The sequence below is a fragment of the Misgurnus anguillicaudatus genome, chromosome 25, assembly GCF_027580225.2.
Source record: "Misgurnus anguillicaudatus chromosome 25, ASM2758022v2, whole genome shotgun sequence".
Classification (NCBI taxonomy): domain Eukaryota; kingdom Metazoa; phylum Chordata; class Actinopteri; order Cypriniformes; family Cobitidae; genus Misgurnus; species Misgurnus anguillicaudatus.
In genome coordinates, this window is record NC_073361.2 from 23,582,110 (window position 1) to 23,604,619 (window position 22,510).

The window sequence follows — 22,510 nt, forward strand, 5'->3', positions numbered from 1 at the left end:
GAGTTTAATTTACCAGAGCCCTTTAGAGTTTCATTTAAAGTAGAATCCCTTCTGACTTGTTGTATAATTATGTAACAATTAATATGATTATATGAATAATAATAATGCAACATTAAGGAAAACAGCAGGTGCTGTTAGGTTCAGTGTGTAAATTTAAAAGGTAAAGTTTATAGATATTTTGAAAATATTGGGAAATTATGATAAATAACATCAATTTTTGGGGACTATTATGTGAAAACATTTTTAACTATCTGCATTCAATAGCTACATTCATTAAGAGCTCATATATCATAAGTAAGAAAGGGACAGCTACTGCCACCATGGGACAGAAATAATGTGGAGACTAATGATATTAGGAACATAAAAAAGCAAATTATCGCTTCACCGCTGGATGTCTGCTTTGCAGACACCTGAAAAATTATGCTATTAACATTTACATATTTCTTCCGAAGAAAAAGTACAATAGTAAAAATAGAAACAATCATTTGTGCACTATTTCTAAAGCATTTTTTGTTTGTTTTGCAACCTCAATTAACATTTTTACAGCATATAACTAAAGCACAAAGAAAAGTATGACCTTAATGGTCTTTTCACAGTTTAAATAAAGATCCATTTATAATGCACCAAAAATTTGCAGACTATAAATCTAATTCTCATTGTGCTCAGTTAAAAAACATATTGTATGAGCAGTCTTGCACTCTGACCTTACATTATTTGATCATTAATCACCCGCCTTTTTTATTATTATGTAAAATAAGCAATTTTTTTCCTTATTGTGCAGCAGTATAGTCCAGCAGATATCCAAACCTAATTACAAATGTAACCTTTATCATAACCATAATTAGACAAAAAAAACATTAATGTTATAAAATGGAAATAGTGAGGGTACGAGCTATATGAAGATCTTCCCTCCTGGTTTGAGACGTAGACGTCAGTTAGGCGGGGGGTAATAAAAACTCCCATTCTTTCTGAGGAGGGGCATAATTGGCCTCACCACCACATCTTGAAATCCCTATCTAGGGTATACAGGGCAATAAACTTCTTTTACCATTTGGTGATCTTCATGCGCAATGGGTTTGAAAACTCTCCAAACTTGGATTACATCATTTACAAAACACAGAGTTTTGTTTCAAATCCCAAAAAGTTATCAACTCCTCTACATAAGCCATAATTGATGGTGCAATGATTGAATCCAACGCGAGTCGGAGTTGCGCATGGTGCGCTTTGGGAAGGGACGGGACCAACGAGCGCTTGGGTGAGACTCATTCAGAGCAAAGTCTGAGCCCGACCGGACATTTGGTGGTGGCGGTGTGCCTCGGATTCATCGGAACTTTCGGGTTTCTCAATAACACGCTCGTTCTCGTCGTTTTTTGTCGTTACAAAGTGCTCCGCTCGCCCATGAACTATTTTCTGGTGAGCATTTCGGTGAGTGATTTGCTGGTGTGCGTCCTAGGTACTCCGTTCAGCTTTGCCGCCAGTACGCAGGGACGGTGGCTCATCGGGGAAGCAGGATGCGTGTGGTACGGCTTCGCCAATTCATTCCTGGGTGAGTCTGGATGTTAATAAACCATTAACATAGGTTTTGGATGCACCTGCGTAGTTTGAATCATTCATTTTATTCACGCGCGTGCACCAGGTTGACCGGTAATCTTTCATTGCGCTGCTTTATGTGTGGAAGCTTTCTTAAAGTATTATGTAGGCTGTTTAATCCTATTTAGTAACTGTTATGCCGATACGTCAGTTTGAAGTAAATATCGTGTTGTTTTAAAACCTGTATGAGTTTATTTATTCTGCTAAATTGAACACAGAAGACGACATTTTGATGAATGATGGTAATCACACAGTTGACAGTAACTTACCCATTGACTTTCACATAAACAAATACGATTGAAGTCAATGGCTACCGTTAACTGTGTTAAGTAGGCTATACTTAAATGTTTATTTACATTTAAGCATAGACGCTTTCATCCGAAGCGACTTACATTGCAGGTAAGCATGGTTTTATTAATTTGTATTAGCAGCTTATTTGATCAAACCCACAACCTTCTGCGGTACTAACACAATGCTACAGGAAGACACTTATGATTGTTTCAACGAAAACAACAAATTTTTACTTCTAATAACAGAATTTAAGCAGAAAAGTAAACACTGTCACACATGCAGTATTCTCAGCAGCTGTAACACATTTCTAGTTAAAGTCTTTCTAATTAACTTTGCTTGGACCTTATCCAAATATTCCTGTAGGGATCTTCTATTATACAAGACATTGTTTGGCCTTGTCATAATTATTATTCTGCATATGCTCTTTTGTGTCTTGTCAAATACAAAACTTGCAGTCAGACTTAGCTTGAGCCACCTGCACTTCAGTTCATGTCATTCTGTTATACAGAATGTAAGACCAATAGGTTGTGCCTCAGTCATATGTCCACAGTGCTACACATTTAACATACAGTATACAGTACACATAGCTAACCGGATGAAATAAGGTTACAGCTGCAACTATTTTTTGCTGAGATATTTTGAGTTTATCTGGATTTTCCAGCACAAATGACAGCGCAATGTACAATGACAGAAAACATTGGTGTGCTCATATCAGATATCACAGGAGACTTCTGTCTGGAATTGAATTCACTGATGTTTGCAAGGACATTTTTGGCTCATGAAGGACTGCATATCACCACTGCTCAGCTGCCTGTAACAAAAGCAGATTTGCTAACGGAGGTTGGATACGAAATTTTACATTTTGACATCCTGCATTGTACACATTTTTACTCTGTTCCAAAAGCTGGAAAGCTGCCTGCAGAGGCAAAATTTGAGTCACCATGGGCATGCTTTCAATGCAAAGGCTTTTCCAAATTGTATAGAAAAATGTAACATGATCTTATGAGAATATGTGTGTATTTTTAAATAATGTGTGGCTGTACATTTACTTATGTTTTAATACACAGTGAAACATTGTCGCGTTGACATTAACAGCTTTACAGATGTATAGATTTGTAGTACGTATTCCTATATAAAAATTTGGGGCATTGGTGTTTCTTACTTATTAATTACATGTTTTAGTCATACTTATTTATATTAAAAAAAAAAAACATTTCTGTAATACCATTTTGTAATATTTAGTTTGTTTGCCATGACACACAAAAGGCATTTTCTCCCACGCAATAATAATTACACCAAATCACAACAAAAAAAGATGTTCATTTTATTCATTCACTGTAATCCACATCTTTAAAATTCATCAGATTGCGAGGAATAGATCCAAATCTCGCATTCGTTATGAATTTGAATTTAAATATTGTACATCAAGAAGCTGTAGACGGTTTCAGCAGTAACAACATAAACAAGCAGCTTTCGTGGTCAACACGTAACGTTCAGTAATCTCCGCTTAGAATAAATAACAACAAAGTCCTTTTAAAGTAGTTTATTTATATAACAAGCAAAGTAAACAACACGTAGGTTACCTAGAAAACCAAAACATTTTTTATTTTCGACAAGGTATTTGTTTAATAGTTGAAGCGTTTCGTTGCAAAACGAGATAAATCAATTTTTTAACATTTTTGTCAAAACATGTTTATTATTATGTTATCATGTTATTATTTTGCTTTATGGTGCTACTTAGCTGTATTTTAAGTTATGAAGGTTTAAATCAAAACAAACCAACTGCAGTTGAATTGATGTTAATTGGAATGCACAACCAAAAAACGAGATTTCTGAAAAATTATCTCGTTTTGCAACGAAACTCTTCAGTTCAGTTTCAGCAACTGCCCTTACAAAATGTAACCTTGGTTTTACTACAGTTAAAACCAAAAACACATGGTTACTGTAGTAAAACCATGGTAGCCACAAAATAGCCATGGTTTTGACTAGTGATGCACCGATGCATCGGCCGCCGATATTTATCGGCCGATTTTTGATGAATTTGAAACCATCGGCATATCGGCAATAGCACGAGAAAGGCCGATACCGATTGTTTATTAATTAACTGCATAAAGAAATCCATTATATGTAAAAAATGAGTTAATGTTGTTTATCAAATAAATGCTGAATAGCAAAAACGATCCAATCCATGTTCAGTAAAAATAATTTGATGCAGAAATAAACTAGCTAATAGACCAACTGTATAGTATTGTATACAAGTGTTTAATATCGGTATCGGCATCGGTATCGGCCAGAAGTTGTCTGTTTAAATCGGCATCGGTATCGGCCCAAACAAATCCTATCGGTGCATCCCTAGTTTTGACAACCACGGTTTTCAAAAACCATAGTTAAACCCTATGAAACTTTGTGATATAGTCACGTAACTTTTGTAACGACAATGGTAAGAAAATAAAACAAAACAAAACAGTTGAGTAACCAATACATGACAGTGACACGTAAACAGAAATTCGTGATACGATCACGAAAAAACCCGGAAATTTGTGACAATATCACGAAAAAAGAATCAAAAAGTTACGTGACTATGGGGCGGTTTCCCGGACCAGGATTAGCTTAATCCAGGACTAGGCCGTAGTTTAATTAGGAAATTTAACTAGTTTTAACAAATATGCCTTACTAAAAACATTACCTGTGTGCATTTTGAGATAAAACAAAGGGCACTGATGTATTTTAAGATATGTGAGTGCAAGTTGTTTTCAGTTCGGACAGCTCTTAAAAGTGTTTAAGTCTAGGACTAGTGTAATCCCTGTCCGGGAAACCGCCCCTTAATCACAAAATTTCATGAGACTGGGATGGTTAAACCATGGTTAGTGTAGTAAAACCATGGTTTTGCTGATAGTAATCAATACACCAAAAAACCATGGTTACTACACTTTTACCACAATAAAACCATGGTTAATTTTCGTAAGGGTTGTCAGACCATAACAAACAGAAACCAGAAGTAAAGTTCGGAACAGACGCGTAATCTTGTCACCGCATGTGCGTCCGATGAAACGGTCGATACGACACATTTTACAGCTGTGATATCAAAAGCTTATTGGCTCTAGTGTGTTACATCACAGATTTGAGACATTGACGACTTTCAGTCGATGTACTCAGTGTTCAAATTATGTCAAAAATTATTAAATTAGTTGACAGATCACTAGTTCGAATTTGAATAAATAAGTTGTCACCTTCTGAAAAGAACTGGAGCAGCTGTTTAAATGTCATTTTGGGCAAATGACATCACAGTTTTAATGTTGTTTTCCGACAGATATGTCATTGGTAGAAATACAGGTAAGACACAAAAATCCATTGCATAAATGAATAGCAGATGGTGGTATATTTACCAAAAAGGTCATCCACTCTTAAACAGCTCTTACAGACTCTTAAAATAAACTAAAGGTTCAAGAAAAGTTTCTTCACAGGGATGTTATCACTACAAAGAACCTTTTGGACGTTAAAGGTTCTTTATAGAACCATGTACAGCCAAAAATGGTTCTTCTCTGACAACATGTATCTCCTTTAATTTTAAACATGTGTGAACATGGTTATAACAACCAAGAGTTTAAAAATATTGTGTCTTCTGTTTCTTTCTACTCTGTCTGCACAGGAGTTGTATCTCTGATTTCTCTGGCAGTGCTCTCTTACGAACGCTACTGCACTATGATGGGTACCACGCAGGCCGACTCAACCAATTACAGAAATGTGGCCATGGGTATCGGATTTTCCTGGATATATTCCATGGTCTGGACTCTTCCTCCGCTGTTTGGATGGAGTCAATACGGTCCGGAGGGTCCCGGCACCACTTGCAGCGTCAATTGGACCGCCAAGACAACGAACAACGTGTCTTACATTGTCTGTCTGTTTTTCTTCTGCCTCATTCTTCCTTTCATCGTCATTGTGTACAGCTACGGCCGACTCTTTCAGGCTATCACACAGGTAGGAATCTTTATGGTCCTCATATGATTAGTTATTGATTTTGGCCTATTATTCTAGACTATTATGTCTGGGTTGTAGAGCTCAGAACAATGATTTTATTTTTAATTGGGTTTTGGCATTACCATTAATCACCACTTGTTACCCTGCCTGTGAAAGCCCAGCTTAAGGCTGATAATAACACAAAAACAAAATATATAACACTGTGTTGGTGATTTTTGGATATTTTAATCTTACAAACTGTGCCTTTAAATAATAAACAGCAGTAACTTTTGTTCTTTATGATTATTTTTTGTTTTATTGACTGGTGGCATACATTTAAAACAGTCTGAGTAATTTGTCTCACAGCAGTTTGCCATCTGCATTTCTTTATCATTTCCACTTAACCAGAGGAAGCGACATTCATCCCTTTACATCCGCTCACCAGGAGATGTTCTGTGTTGCCCAACGTTCAATGTCTGAAGATTATTCTGAATGTTTTGCGTGAGACGTCTTTAATGCAAATTACAGTACGCGCAAATCGTGTCAGAATTTGCATGGAGATGGGAAGAAAACAAGATTTCAATTGAGTTCAATTGAGTCTTGATGTCTCCCAAATGGCCCAATTTTCCAGAGTAAACAAGACACAGTTTGAAATCTCCCATAATTCTTTGCCCCCCCAAACCCAAGTGGGTTAACTAACACAAGGCTTGACATAACAAAGCGCTTTGATTTGCAACTGAATTACTTTGGAAAGCGACCATAAATGAATCTCCTTGCAAACTCCAATCTTTTCAACTTCTTGACAATGGATGTAGATGTCTCAGCACTTTTAATAGACTGTGGCAATCAAAAGAGTCCAGAAATGAAAGCGGCCATGTTTATCTCAATTGCACCTTTATGTGGAACTGAATTAAACCCTCTAAAAAGTGGGCCGCTGATGCATTTCAAAGGGTGAATGAACAGACAACCAGCACTAACCCGAATCCCACATCCCTTAGCATGAGCAGTTTATCTATAAAGGTTTTGAAATGTTGTTTCCCGGTATGCATGGTATGAATCTCATTTTGGTCTGAAGGTCATCTGTAGATTCATGCACAATGCTTGTGGTGGGTGTTTCTTGGTCATGTGATCAACAGCATACGCTTTTATCCGAGTTTAGATTCTGCAGTGTGACTATATTGAATTTTGAATGCTTGTGTGTGGCTGCCTCATGTACAATAACATGCAAAGCTATACTATGAGGTTCCTGTCATGGCCTTCCTGACATGCTGAATGGTTGAAATGAAAGGACTTTGATTCAGATTTAACTAGGTGAGAATGTTACAGTGTAGAACAAATAAGTATTTAATTAAAAAGTGTGTGATGCAGGGTTTATATAATAAAGATCAAGACCTAATCTATTAAGCAAATTTATTAGACCAACGGTCTATGTCTCAAAGACCATTGAGCATCATAAACTGCTTTAATACAAACTCTTTCCTTTTCAGAGTGTTCTCGACAACTCACCATTTTGAACAAGTGTAAGGAATGTCAAAATAAATTCACTTTTATATGCCCAAATTTGAGCCGACACATTGAACTTGTCTGAGATCCCTTAAATTAAGCAAGCCTAACATTCAACCAATTATTTTCTATTAAAGGCACAATATGTAGTATTTTCACCACTAGAAGTCACTATTTCACATTAACACAGGTAAAGCTTAAAGGAAAACAGCACCGTTTTTCAATATTTTACTATGTTCTTTCCTCAACTTAGACGAATTAATATATATTTATCTTTTATCAATGCGTGCATTTTAAATCTTTGTACAGCGCCTTGTGAATGTGTTAGCATCAGTCTGTTGTTAGTAATGTGTTAGGAATCAGATACCCTGCCTTTAAAGGGAAACACCACTATTTTTCTATATTTTACTACGTTCTTACCTCAACTTAGACAAATTAATACATACCTATCTTTTTCAATGTGCACTTTTAATCTTTGTACAGCGTTTTGTGAATGTGTTAGCATTTAGCCTAGCCCCATTCATTCCTTTGGCTCCAAACAGGGAGGAATTAAAAGCCACCAAACACTTCCATGTTTTCCCTATTTAAAGACTGTTACATGAGTAGCTACATGATATGGTGGCACAAAATAAAACTTTGGAGCCATAGGAATGAATAGGACAATGTTTTCGTTGTCAAAAATGTCTTACATTTTTTGGCTCCTGTGCAGGTTGTCAATTGAGTATGAAAGTTTGTTTGCCTGCCATTTACAGAGTGAAAGTGAGTGCACTGATGGCGTATGATGTCTGTGTGAACAGGGTGCGCAGTGGCATGCAAAACACATTTACACATCATCGTCAAATAAGAGAAAACGTTTGCCTGCCAATGATGATTTTTTTTTTTAGGTATTCTGTAATTCCGCTCTTACCATTTACAAAAAAAAAAAACTCAAGCAAAAACTAATTTAAAACATTTTAAACTCTGTCTATGTTTTAATCAGCGTTCGGAATCTGATCTCTAACAAAATTCCTTTACAAAAATGCAATTATTTCAGCTTTTTGGCCAAAACTTGGTATTTTTATAGATACCTACCCATATTTACGAGGTTATAAAAAGGGAAGAAATGAAGATAGGATGAAAGTTTTTTTTCTGTTTTGTTTGTTTGTTTGAAAGCAGAGGATATGTTCTTTCATTTGGTATATTTGTATGTTTATATATTCATAGAAGAAAATTTTCCTGGAAGGTATTTTGTGAAACTTTTGTGAAAATCACAAAAATGCTCCATGAAATATATCACATTGTGCAAATGATTTTTGGATATTTTATTACAAAAATCTTAAAATTCAAAAATTCATGGATAACAACAAATATTATATTTTAGCATTAGAAATACATGACTAAAGGGCTTATGCATACTGGTAGATAGACCATTACAAAAAGATAAAAAATGGTTTTAAAAATTGGGTGGTGGTCTAATAAAAAAGCATTGTATTTGCATGATAACCTAGATGCTGAAACTTCTGATAGTAAGCGAGGAACAAAGCGAGGTCTGCATGAGCCATGCATAAATCATTTCCAGTAAATGAGTAGCAACACCTCACAAGAACATAGAGTATCCTGTTCAATAGAGACCGATTTATGTATTGCACCACACACAAAACCATCTGAAAAAAAATACTCTCAAGGTAATAAAACCTTTGAATTTGATCAAAGCCATGGTCCTTATCCACTGCTTTCTATTTATGTGGATGGCATATAATGCAAATCGATTAGAGGTAATTGCAGCGTGCATGTAGCAGATAACTAAAAAGCTGTCAGTGTATAAGAGTTATTTTAGCTCCTCTGCATTGGTATTGAGCCATCTGGGTGTCCAGATGAATGCTGATAAGCTTTTAGTCTTTAAAATAATTATCAGCCGCATGTCTTTATATAAAATTCAACTCTATGACTGTTTAATATTGTAAAGTTATGGAGAATGGATGTCAGACATGATATTCATCCTTTGCTCTGCTAAATCCCAGAAGGACACAAATCCTTTAATGTTATAGCTAGCGACTCTTTAACTGAATTCATGAACCTTCACTCAAGTTGATAATGTTATGCATGCCAATGTGATCAAAAAACACAAACCACTGCTCGATTTTTGCAATGCATGCTGCGCTTTTGGAAAACCGTGACAGTTGAATGTCACATATAGTAGATGGACTTGGCGCCTTTGTCACTGCATATCCCACAGGGTGTCACACGTTATATAAGTTTGAATGAAGACGTGAGAAAGTTCAATATTCACAGCACACAGAGCTAAAGTCCCCGTCCCACCTCCTGCCGCTCCGCTCAGCCATTTACAAACCCATCCAAAATGTCACCCTGTAGGGGGTCGACCGCCTTCCCAAAGTACAGCCTCATTTCCTCGGACACGGCTTGTCTCTTTCTGTAAACTCACGGTGTGGGTTGAACAGAGCACACTATGGAAACAAAAAAGAGAGAGAAAAGGAAAAACGTCTGGAAAGCCCAGAGGTTTGCAGCAGATTTTCCACGCTCGTTTTCGTCCATCCTTCTTGACAAAGCTGTCCGTTTGTACAGACATTGGCTGGGTAGAAGAGATTGCAGAAAGAACAAACTTCACATCTAATTTGGGTAACTTTCTTTTTTTGCCAGCTCGGAGAATTTTTTACTCCAAGTCAGTGGCAGCCGGTGACTTATTTTTCGACGACGTACGATGCGAAGCTCGTCAAAGCATGTATGTAGCCTGTCTTGTGTGGCTTGTCATGTCAAAATATGTGTTTGGTGCATCATGTGAACCTATGTGGGTGGTTCTCGTGAAATCCAGATTTAGAAGGTGTCCAGCATCAGAATTTTTAAAAAGCCCTTGAAGCCAATTTTCTGAACTAACTATAACCATTATTTATATATTTCCTTTAGAATTATTTACATTTTTTAGATTATCATTATCAAAAATTATCATTACCGGAACATGATATTACATTAAATATATGCATTTAAAAACTCATGTTTCGGTAATGAGTACTAAAAAGTTGTCTAGGTACTTTGACAAACAAAATTTAAACTTTTATCTGGAGAGAAAAAATAAGAACTGCTTACCTGGAAGCCATCTTGAGTGTCACAGTCAATTATGTCCCTTCCAACAATTTTTTTAATGTTAGTTGCTTGAGGCCTTAACAATGATTGAAAATTGTTGCGGAGGATGAGAAAATTGGTCTTGGACAAATTTATATTCCTTATTATTGTCTTCATTTACCAATGATCACCAAATACCACGTTTCTTTACTGTTAATGTTTATAGTATAACATGCACTAAAGCTTTTTATTTTTTTGATTTTTTAATTATAAATATTTCCATGTCAAAGAACCCAAATCCAGTCATGGACACCTTGCGGTAATGAAAATTTTCCCCTTAAATGTGGAAAAAACAACAAAATTGGTTTGTATGATGTCATTTGAAATCATTTCAAATACATGCTTCTTATTCCTCTTCTTATTAGTCTTTTTTATCGTAACCCGCTTTCGGCACGTATGCAGCAGGCACGTATTTTGACATGACTTATGATGCACATATATGGACACATGACAGTTGAAATAGAAGTCACCAACCGCCACTGCTCCAAGTTATATACAAAAACTTGCATATTAATAATTTTGATTTTTTTGTAAGTTTGATTTACACTGACAGAAAAATGGTCCCAAGCTGTTACTGGGGCATTTTTAAAAAGGTTGTAATATGTACCGTAGGTACAGATATGTATACATTTGGTACCAATGTGAACCTCTGAGGTACTAATATGAACTCTTTAGGTGTACTTTTTGAAAGGGTGCTGCCCCAGTGACAGCTAAAGGGACCATTTTTTCTGTATGTTTGTGCGGCATTTTGAAACTTCATTATAACTAGACAAGCAAAATCTTTTTTAAAGGAATCTCCTCTATGTAAATCAGAGTTTTTGTTTTAAAAGTAACACATACACTTTTTTAAAATGGCTGGGTTATTATGACCCATGGTTGCATAACAACAACCCATCATTGGGTAATTTTTAACCCAGCGGTTTTGTTCAATATTTACCCAACATGGGTCAAATATAACCCAGACATTTTTAGAGTGCATACAGTACATTTTGCCATTGTGTTTAATAGTCTTAAACAGTTTTATTTCTGGGGTAGGCAACTGCAAAAATGTACATTTAAACATCAGATAACTTCTAACGTAACTGGCTGTGATAGTGTCAAGTTGTGCTGCAGTTTCCTAATCAGTGTGCTAGACAAATTGCTAGTCAATGTGAGTTTGTCACATCATGTCTTTTTAGGGTCTGGGGTATGTATATGCTTCATCAGCATTTTCTTTCAATCTGTCTTATTTAAATTAAATAAGTGGCTTTAAGGGTAATTTATCATGCTACAGTTGCTCCACTTTACAATATATTTTGTTTGATTTGTTTTAAAGTTTGACTATTTAAACCTTCATTTCTTTGTGATCCCTCTAAATTAGCAGCCTCTAAAAAATAAATATTTGATAGTTTATGTGAGACATTGCCAATAAGTCAGTTTGGGGAATAAGTTTTTCAGGCTAAGTGGGCAGATGTTATAAAAAGTGCCTAGCACTGAATGAGCAAACTATCAAACTGTCATTCTGTGTCATATTGTAAACGTTTACTGCCATCCAAATTGCGGGTTAGAGTTGTGGTTGAGGTTTATTGAACTGCGGAGTGGCCATACAGAGCATTTTTCCCGTTCATAATAATAGGCTGCGTTCACAAGGCAAAATCTCAGGAGTGACAACTGCATTTACTTACATGTATGAAATAACCGTAACCATAGTGACAGACCTAAATATCAAAGATTGTGCCTTCCTTGTCAATAGAAAGATTTTTTTTGCACTGGACTTACAACTTAGCACTGTACAACAACAAGTGCAATTCAATCTGCATGTTGTACAAAATACCAAACACAACATTTGGATTTGTGTGGTCTGTTTACACAAGAGAGTTTGTGGCATTTATGAATGCTTATAAAATAAGTGTCAGGAGTCTGGTGTCAGAATGGTGACATCACAGACAACAGGTTGTCTAGTACAGTTTCTTCTCCACAAATACGGTTAAGTGAGAATGCAGTTGTCACTACCGAAAATGACAGATAACCAAACTGCATATGTATAAAAAAGATACTCAAATAGATGAATTACCCCATGATTTACTCACCCTCAAGCAATCCGAGATACATATGTCCATCATCTTACTGATAAACAAATTTGGAGTTGTTTTAGTAAATGGCCTTGCTTTTTCAAGCATATAGCGATAGAAAACAGAGATCAGGGAACAACTTCTAACTTTGAAGCCCAAAAAAGAACATTCATCCGTCACAGAAGTACTGTAATCCACACGGCTCCAAGGGGTCTTTTGCAGGTAATCAACATGATATTGCAAGAACAATTCAAACTTTATAAACAATAATACCTAGCTTAAAGAACCAACGGCATCTTGGGCTCACGTGATTCAGGAGAGTAATAGCGCAATGTATCTGTGGCAACTAGGGGTGTACCGGTACGTGTATTCGTACCGGACCGTTTCGGTACAGGGCTTTCGGCACGGTGCACATGTGCACCGAATGGCCGAATGCAATTTTTTGTGTGCGGAACATAGGTTAATTTTCATGTTTCCACATGAACATATTAAGTGGCGGAAGTCTCCGCGTTCAACCCAAGTCTTCTGTCAAACATATAACATAATTCGCCCGCAGAAAGATTTTTATTTACTTAGTTGTATATTCTGTTTTGTTCTTTCAAAAGTGCGTGAGAGGTTGCCCGTCTTTCGTTGCTACCGATCATGAGACGTGCTTTCTGTGACAGCGAGAATAACGAAATGCATGTTCAGATTTTTCATCTGCACCTCACGTCAATCATATCATTGTAACATTGCGATCAGTTAATCTGGTCGGGACCGGGTGTGCCTCATAAGCCTTGAAAAGTAAAGCCTCTGTCTGATCGCCCCCTGGTGGCTGGCTGCAGTACAAGTCATAAACCCCGCCATCTCCATTCAAACGAATGGGACTCTGCTCTAAATAAAAAAATTATTTACACTTCCAATAAAAGTTTCCAAAAGATGGTTTTGGTCCTTTCGGGTAGTTGTTATCACGTTGATATATGGTCAAGTGTTCATTGTTGTGGTAAGTTTCATTTTAGCTTGTCATTTGGTGTGTCGTTATGATTGGCGTGGTTGAATTGGTCGTGCGAGCATTTGGGTGGAAGTTTGATACCGCGGCTCCGCCTCTGGCTCCACGGACGATTCCTTCTGCGCATGCCTTGGCTCCAAACTGACGTTTTTACGTAACATGGCGGCGACCGTGGTCGGACATTTTTGGGCTTCAATTCATTACAATGGAGGGAGGCGACGTCACGTCATCCATCTTTTTTTACAGTCTATGGTCGGGACAGAGAAGAGCTGTAGCCCGGGCTTACTTAGCTGCGGAGGGGTTCATAATTTAAGTCACAGCTTACATTGGCAACACAAGCCAAGATTAGGAGAAACGTGCAAAAGATAAAAGATGGCTATGTATGCAACTCACTCATCTCAATATGAGTGTATAGTAAGTATATCATCATGTTACTTGCTATGCAGTTACACATAGAGCAGTAATATTATTTTCATACAGAGATGGTACATAACCCATTCAATACTGTGACTTTAAAAAATCCCAAATAAATCAAAACAGAAAAAAAATTGGGGGGCAAAAATGTAGGCTAATAGTTCATAATTGTATTGAATTTGATAGTTTAGTGCAAGGTTTTAGTAGAAAAAGTTTAAGAGAAGGTTAAAAAAGATTTACCTACTGTTATAAAGTTATGTAAGTAGTATTTTATTTATTATTCTTTTTTATTTTATATATATATTATTTATTATATTTTAATAAAAGGTGTTTAAAAAAGTGTAAACAAACTGTTAAAAAAGTTTATAGTAATAAACAACCTGCAGTTCAGTTTAATGTTTGCATTTTTCCCCTTACTGTACCGAAAATGAACCGAACTGTCTCGTCAAAACCGAGGTACGCACCGAACCGTGATTTTTGCGTACCGTTACATGCTAAAACTATCTTGTGAATCTCATGATGGACATATATATCTTGGATTGCTTGAGGTTGAGTAAATCATGGGGTAATTTTTGATATTTGGTTAGATTATCCCTTTAAGGACTGAAATACAGGTGTGACAACTGATTTCTGGTGCCAAGTGAACATAGCCGTAGAACTGCAGCATCTTGTTAATATCTCTTGAGTTTTTCAATATCTATTATCTCCATGTGAGGAGGCAAGGCTGTAAAACATAATTCCTGCTGATCTGTAGGTTTTAATTGAATTCATCCATTCAATATCCATTCAAGTATCCCAGGAGGACTTACTGGTTCCAGTGGCTTATCCCCCACCATCAAAAAACAATGATTAATAATACACATAGCCCATGTTAAAATCAATCAATCATCAATTGTTGAAAATCAACTGATATGTGTTGTTTGTATTTTGCTCAAGTATGCACACGGTGGAGTAGTGTGACCAGCCATAATGAATAAGGGTATGCTTGAGTAATTAACTGGGTCCCTCTGGACCGATTGCACACAACTCGTCATCCAATTGAGTACAAGCTTGCTCCCGAAAACAAATCCATTCAAGATTTAAAGGACCTAGAGGTTAGTGTTTGGTGTACTCTTTAGTTAAATGAGCCTGGTCTTTAATGAGCTTTTATGCTTTACAAATCAGCTCGATTCATTAGCATTTACATCCTTGTAATTATTTATAATGCATTCATACTTTTTATTTGCCGTCTGCATAATCTATTTAACTGCCCAATTGACTTTCCTTGTGACAGTATGCCAGGGATTTTAGAATGGGCCTCACAACTGTAATAAATAATGGACACTGAATTTCATTAAAATTAAATTGCGAGGAATAATACCATATATAATTAAACATAGTAAATGAGATACGTGATAGAAAGAGCATTTGTATTACTAAAAACCAAAAATAGTGCCGGAGCATTTGCTTAAAGACATTGATTTATGATATGGGGCAACTGTAGCCACCGACAGTACACAGTCACAGACAAAGAATGATAAAGAAAGTACGTAATAGAAAAACACACTGACTCCTGAGAGTTATCTCTGTACTCACAACTCGTCTGCCCACCTGTCAGACCGAAGATTTAATGATCCAGTTCACTGCATTTGTTTAGTGCGGGTAAAGACAGATCAGATTATGCCGTTCATCTATCAGGAGGTCACCAGTGCCTATAGTACGAAAATACAGTATGTTAAAGAAAGAGCTTCATTCTTTCTTTGCTCTTTATACACATATATTTTATCTTTTTTATCTCTCAGTATTCAAGATAGACTCATCAGAACAATGAAATTAAGTTTGTACATTACTATAGTACAACAATATTAGGGACAGTAACACTTTACAATAATCTTGTATTTGCTCATTTCTCATGAAATAATGTTAACAGTCACAACTTTAGTCATTTCATTGGTATTTAACAAATTTGACTGTCTTTCGCTGCAAAACCCTCTAAGCACATGCAAAAATCTACACTTCCAAAAATGGCTACAGTCACTTTTCACTGTCCTTTCTGATTAAAAAAAAGGCTACCGACCCAGAAAGAAAACTGTTTCATACAATCCGTGTGTTTGTTGTAGTCCAAGAAAAGAGATTAACGGTGGAAACGGTAACTCGCGTCATCGTTTACTTCGGGATTTGTACCTTTTGCATTAGAGCTGTAACGATTAATCATGTGTCACATTAAAAATGCCTGTTTGAAATCGAACGCAAGGTTGCGATTCTGTGTTTCATGCACAGCTTGTGCGTGTACTACAGCATTTGGTCAGTAGGAAGTCCTTATCAATCTAGAATCATTATTAGTCGGGGTCGTTTATAACGGGCATTTAAAAAAGTAACACTCTTTAAACAAAATCATTCAAAATATTCTTTATTATCATGAAAATACCTGAAACAATTTGAAGAACAGCGATATAAATATTCCTGTAGACATTTCCTGGAATAGTGTTTGTAACGCTTCTTTTTCTGTGGCACAAATGGGGTTTCTGCACGAGAGCGCCCCCTGGCTTTTCACCATAATTTATTAAAATTCATTCATTGAGAAAACGCACATTAGCACGATTAATCTTTACAGCCCTATTTTGCATACATTAACATGTACTAATACACGCCAAAGGAAATGTAAAATTTTAAATCGGATAATTGGTGCTCTTTAAGAGGATTTGAAGTGAAAGTATTTGAATAATACGTATAATACATAAAGAAAGCCTTGGTATGTTATAATAAATTTGCATATTTACATAAAAATACAGTTTGTGTTCTTCATCTCGCAACTTGAAACATAAAAAGGGTGTCTGAAAAGTTTGGGAACCACTGATCTAGAGTATAGTAACTTCAATTTGAATCCAGCAGCCATATCACCCTGTAGCTCAAGACAGCTTACCCACTAAAGCTAAGCAGGGCTGAGTGTGGTCAGTACTTGGATGGGAGACCGCCTGGGAAAACCAGGTTTCTGCTGGTAGGGGTATAAATGAGACCAGCAGGGAGTGCTCACCCTGTGGTCTGTTTGGGTCCTAACACCCCAGTATAGTAATGGGGACACAATACTGTCAATAAAGCATGGTCCAACGGATGAGACGTTAAACCGAGCTCCTGACTCTCTGTGTTTGTTCAAAATCCCTGGATGTGCTTTGAAAAAGAGTAGGGGCATCCTGGCCAAACTTACCTGTTGTCCTACTAATCCCCTCACACTAATTGGCTATATCACTCTGTCTCCTCTCCACTAATAAGCTGGTGTGTGGTGGGCATTCTGGCGCAATATGGCTGCCGTCACATCATCCAGGTGGATGCTGCACATTGGTGGTGGTTGAGGAAAATCCCCCGTTCATATGTAGTGCTGCAGAAAAGTGCACTATAAATATATCGAATTATTATACGTATATAAGATTCTTGTGTACAAAAAATATTAGTGAGTAATCAGTTTTAGAGGACAATATTTAACAGGCTGTACTGGGGCTGTTGGCATAGCTGGATCAAAGTTAAAAAGCTAAGTTTTTAATACAGGATTTTGCTTTGTACTCGTACTGTATGTACAGTACAGAGATTTCCTGAAGGCCCTTGACCTGCTGTATGACCAAACACTCTTACAGCCACACTAACTGCCATACGCATTAGCATCTCCTTCATGGCGATCCATCCCGCTGGCTTTGCCGTCCTCTGACTGCAGGGCTCATATACACCCTGAGGGGAAAGTCTCATTAATGCATTTCCACAACATTAAGGTTACTGTATGTGTGTAACATACCTATTGAGTTACATGTACAGTACTCACCCTCTATAATGATGCAATTTTTGTTGACTGTTGCAGTGTGCATTCTTGATTCTTAAACCGTTTGTGGATTTTAAAGGATCTTTATTAACCCATACGGCCTGACACATTACCTTTAAGGAACCTTTAGTTTCAAGAGTGCATAACGTCTCATGGTACTGTATGTATCGAGATTTTGGTTCAGATTTATAGTTTTTAATCCATCAGCTCTGGTGTTGGAGAGAGAATGCTAAAAATTATTTATTATGTTAATAAGGTTTCCAGGCCTGATTGAGCTTTTCGGTTCTCACTAAATGTGATTGCAGAGTTATTTGCAAATGATTATAATGTTATCAAAGCTTTTCTTGCCCTACTTTAACTAATTTTCCATATTTCACAGTTTATTTGTTTAATCCATTTAGCTTCTCAGTACTTGTAAATCGCTTCTCCTAATTACAATTTCTCTGCAATGATGTCTCATTAGGAATGCATTGCCAAAATGCATCTGAGGATTATGAAAAGCAGTCGAAAACCTAGACTTTTTAAACAAAATAGGGCAATCTTAATGTTTTCTATTGTGATTCAAAGTTAAAGACATGAATTCTGCATTTAATGTGACCATGGACTTTTCATCTGACAATTAAAATGAATTCGGTTGCAATTTTGGGATTTTGTAAACAGCCATCATCTTGGTTTTAAATGGTGGTCTTGCCACCAATTAAAAGCAGTAAGTATATGGCATATAGTGATGTGTGCTGCCAACTTGCACCCAGTAGGTACATTACATTACATTTATGCATTTGGCAGATGCTTTTATCCAAAGTCATCTCAGTGCAATTAATCTGTGCATTTCTTTTTATTAATATCTGTGTTTCCTATGATCAAACCCATGACCTTTGCATTGTTAACTAAGCCACAAGAAAAGATTGAGTTCAGAATTTGCGCTGAGCATCATAGGTTTAACATACTAATAAAAAAGCTGAAATTTTGTATTGGTGCAATTTGTACTGTCTGGAGTTTATCTTGGATGTCTAAATTTTAATTTCTATTTGTATGTGGCAACATATGGACCACAAAACCAGTCATAAGGGTCAATCTTTTGAAATTGAGATTTATACGTCATCTGAAAGCTGAATAAATTAGCTTGACTTATGATTTGTTAGAATAGGAATATTTGGGATCCGGAATCCGAGGGTGCAAAAAAATCAAAATATTGAGAAAATTTTAATTTGTCAAAATGAAGTCATTAGCAATTGTGTCCACAAAAATAAAATGTAAAAAATGTCTTCATGGAACATGATCTTTACAAAATATCCTGATTTTTGGCATAAAAGAAAAATCAATTATTTCGACCCATACTATGTATTTTTGTTAAAGGATTAGTCAATTTTCTAAAAAAAAATCCAGATAATTTACCCACCACTATGTCATCCAAAATGTTGATGTTGTAGGAAAACATTGCAGGATTTTTCTCATTTTAATGGACTTTAATGGACATCAACACTTAACACTTAATTCAACACTTAACAGTTTTTTCAACTGAGTTTCAAAGGACTCTACACGATCCCAAACGGGGCATACGGGTCTTGTCTAGTGAAGCGATTGTCATTTTTGGTAGGAAAGGTGAAAGAATGTGCACTTTTAAATCACAACTTCTCGTCTTCCTTTGGTCATGTGACGTGCCAGCGCGACCTCACGTTATTGCGTAGTGACGTAGAAAGGCCACATGTTACATACATGAAATGCACATTTGTGGACCATTTTAAACAATAAACCGACACAAAGACATTAATTAGTATCATTTGACGTTGGAACGCTCCTCTTTCTCCACACTTGTTAACACTGGGGCATACATCCTCCGTGACCTCTTGACGTGATGACGTACTGCGTGAGGTCGCGTGGCGCTTCACACGACCGGAGATAGATGAGAAGTTGTGGTTTAAAAGTGCTTTTTTTTTCTGTCAAAAATGACAATCGTTTCACTAGACAAGACTCTTATGCCTCATTTGGGATCATTAAAGGAATAGTCTACTCATTTTCAATATTAAAATATGTTATTACCTTAACGAAGAACTGTTGATACATCCCTCTATTATCTGTGTGCGTGCACGTAAGCGCTGGAGCGCGCTGCGACGCTTCGATAGCATTTAGCTTAGCCCCATTCATTCAATGGTACCAATCAGAGATAAAGTTAGAAGTGACCAAACACATCAACGTTTTTCCTATTTAAGACGAGTAGTTATACGAGCAAGTTTGGTGGTACAAAATAAAACGTAGCGCTTTTCTAAGCGGATTTAAAAGAGGAACTATATTTTATGGCGTAATAGCACTTTTGGGAGTACTTCGACTCGCCTGAAAAGTCCGCTCCCCTTCTCACTCTCATAATGGGAGAGGGAGGGTGTTACTGCGCCGAGTCGAAGTACTCCCAAAAGTGCTTTGAAACTCCTTGAAACAAAAAACTGTTAAGTGTTAAGTGTTGGGGTCCATTAAACTCCATTAAAATTTGAAAAATCCTGGAATGTTTTTCACAAAAAACATAATTTCTTCTCAGCTGAACAAAGAAAGACATGAACATTTTGGATGACATGAAAATGGACTTATCCTTTAATTTAAATATACCCATGCTACTTAAGACTTATTTTGTGATCCAGGGTCACATATACAGTATCTTAAATATTCCTGACATGAAATTACCAAAACCTTATTTAATAAGGTTACACATAATTTTGTGTAAAAGATACAAATCATAACTTCACATTTATATAACAGCTGTATGTCATAAAGAGTGTCTCACCTTTGAGTCACTTTTGCTATGAAAGGTGTAGCGGAGGATTTTCTCGAATTTTAGAAAAGAACCGCCTTCTCCACTTTTTTAAAAATGCAATTGCGCAACACTTCTGATTGATAACTAGGAGGACCAATAGTCTTGATGATCCACCCGGAAAAAGAAAATCCTCCGCAATCCCTTTAATATGCGAAAAAATAAAAAGTAATGCATTGGCATTAATCTATATTTATACTTTAAGTGCTTTAAACAATGTACAAAGATACAATAAATAATTATGGCCTCTAGATTCTCACAATTCATCCATTGTACTGTAAGTGAAGTTAATTTTGAACCCTGCCTGCAGCCCTTCACACCTTGTCAGCTGTGTTATTCACACTCTGCTCCTGCATGTGGTCCTTCTGTGCCCAGATGCAGGACTCATTTTGAATGTGACCACAAAAAAAAAAAACACAGAAACTGTGGCGCAGCTCAACAGGGAGCCTGTTAGCAGCTTGTCATTCGACTGACATTCTGCTAAATCTAAATTTGTCAAATAACAGGACTTTTCAATGTGGACTGTGAAACCCAAGGTGTCTGTGTGTGAACCTAATACGGTACATCTGTAGTGGAAAACTATTAAGGACGCATGTGAAAAAAGGGCATGGCGCAGATGTTTCAGTCTATTGCTCTTAATTAGCACTCAATAAATCCAAAATAACATGATTCAAGATGGCATGCTTCAGCCATAACAGTCCAAAAGTAGAGACTGATCAAAAGACAAGTGTTTTCATTGCAATTAAAAGTATAATATAAAATGCAAATAGTTACTGTGGTTATTAAATTATGCACCAGTAACAGGTTATTTATGATCCATCTCCAAATGATCAAATCGCAAAAGATCAACCAAGACTTGTTTACATCATGCAAAATGCATGCCATTGCTTTCACATTACATTTCACATAATTCTTAATTATTTAATCAATATCCTACATTAAAAAGAGAATTTCTGTTTAGCCTTTTGCATCTATGGGCTTTTAAGCCCATGTGAATAGCAAAGTAATCTATTATTTTAGCGCAGTGGTTGATTGACAGGTGAGAAGGCGGTCCCAAGACAAATTGGTACTGCAGTACAAAAGTGCTGTGTGGTTTCGACCAGGCTGGTCTTTATATAAAGTTTCCATACGTCTTTCCTCAAGAGCTTTACTTGAGAGAACGAAAGAGAGAGGGACACTTAAGCTGACCCGGGAGATTCGATTGTGTGACAGGAATAAAGTCTTTAGGTTTAGGTAAGCTAACTAAAGGGTTTAACCTCAAAGTATAGCTGCCCTTTGTTAACAGTTCAAGTGCTGCGCAGGCTTGTCTTTGACACTTAAAGTTGGTAACCACTGGTTTGCAGTCCTCTGTGTGGAGTATGAATGAATTCAGTATGAAATGTGCTCGCTGATGCAGCATCTTTATGTGCACATGCTGTCTATGTAGTTTTGGGCCAGATTTACTAAAGGAATTATGCAAATAGCATAAACGCTCACACAAAATAAATCTTGGAAGCAATTTACACCCTGTAGTTTTCCATCTCGCACGGCAGTATTAAATGCCAGGTTATGGAAGATTCAGCAGAGTCTTTACATGGTCTTTACAGCATCACGCAATTGCAAAACAGTTAATTTTAAAATGCTAAAACTGCTTATTCAGTGGATCGAAAACTGGGATCGCTTATCTTGGAGTTCAGGTTTCTTTCAAGAAAACAAAATGTTTGCACCCTCTTATGTATGAACCATAGACATATATACAGTAGAGATGCCACATTGGATGCTTTACTGAATAAAAAAACGATTTATTATTTTAGGTAAGTGGTCGCAATCAATTTATTTAAGCTACATTTAAACAAAGAAAATTAGAAAAACAAAACAAAAACTTTTGTTTAAATATTGCTTATATAAATTGATTGCAACCACTTACCTTAAAAAAATTGAGTAAATTGAATTAATAATTTTTTCAGTGTTCAATTAACCAAAAGAAAACGGGACAGCTTTGGTTTTTCCGGATAAAAATTACAATATGGATT

The 22,510-nt window shown here is 36.5% G+C and overlaps 1 protein-coding gene across 2 annotated transcripts in view; it reads left to right on the forward strand.

Moving 5' to 3' along the window:
- The first annotated feature begins 1,045 nt into the window (after positions 1-1,045).
- The window catches only part of tmtopsb (teleost multiple tissue opsin b), a 30,163-nt gene continuing 8,698 nt past the window's right edge, over positions 1,046-22,510 (forward strand). Inside the window, exons 1-2 of one of the 2 annotated variants that reach the window (XM_055182446.2) lie at positions 1,046-1,546; positions 5,531-5,859. In XM_055182446.2, the coding sequence (XP_055038421.2) occupies positions 1,183-1,546; positions 5,531-5,859 (693 nt within the window). In that variant the 5' untranslated portion in view covers positions 1,046-1,182. The remainder of the gene's footprint in view (positions 1,547-5,530; positions 5,860-22,510) is intronic. The other variant, XM_055182445.2, reaches the window with a different exon arrangement.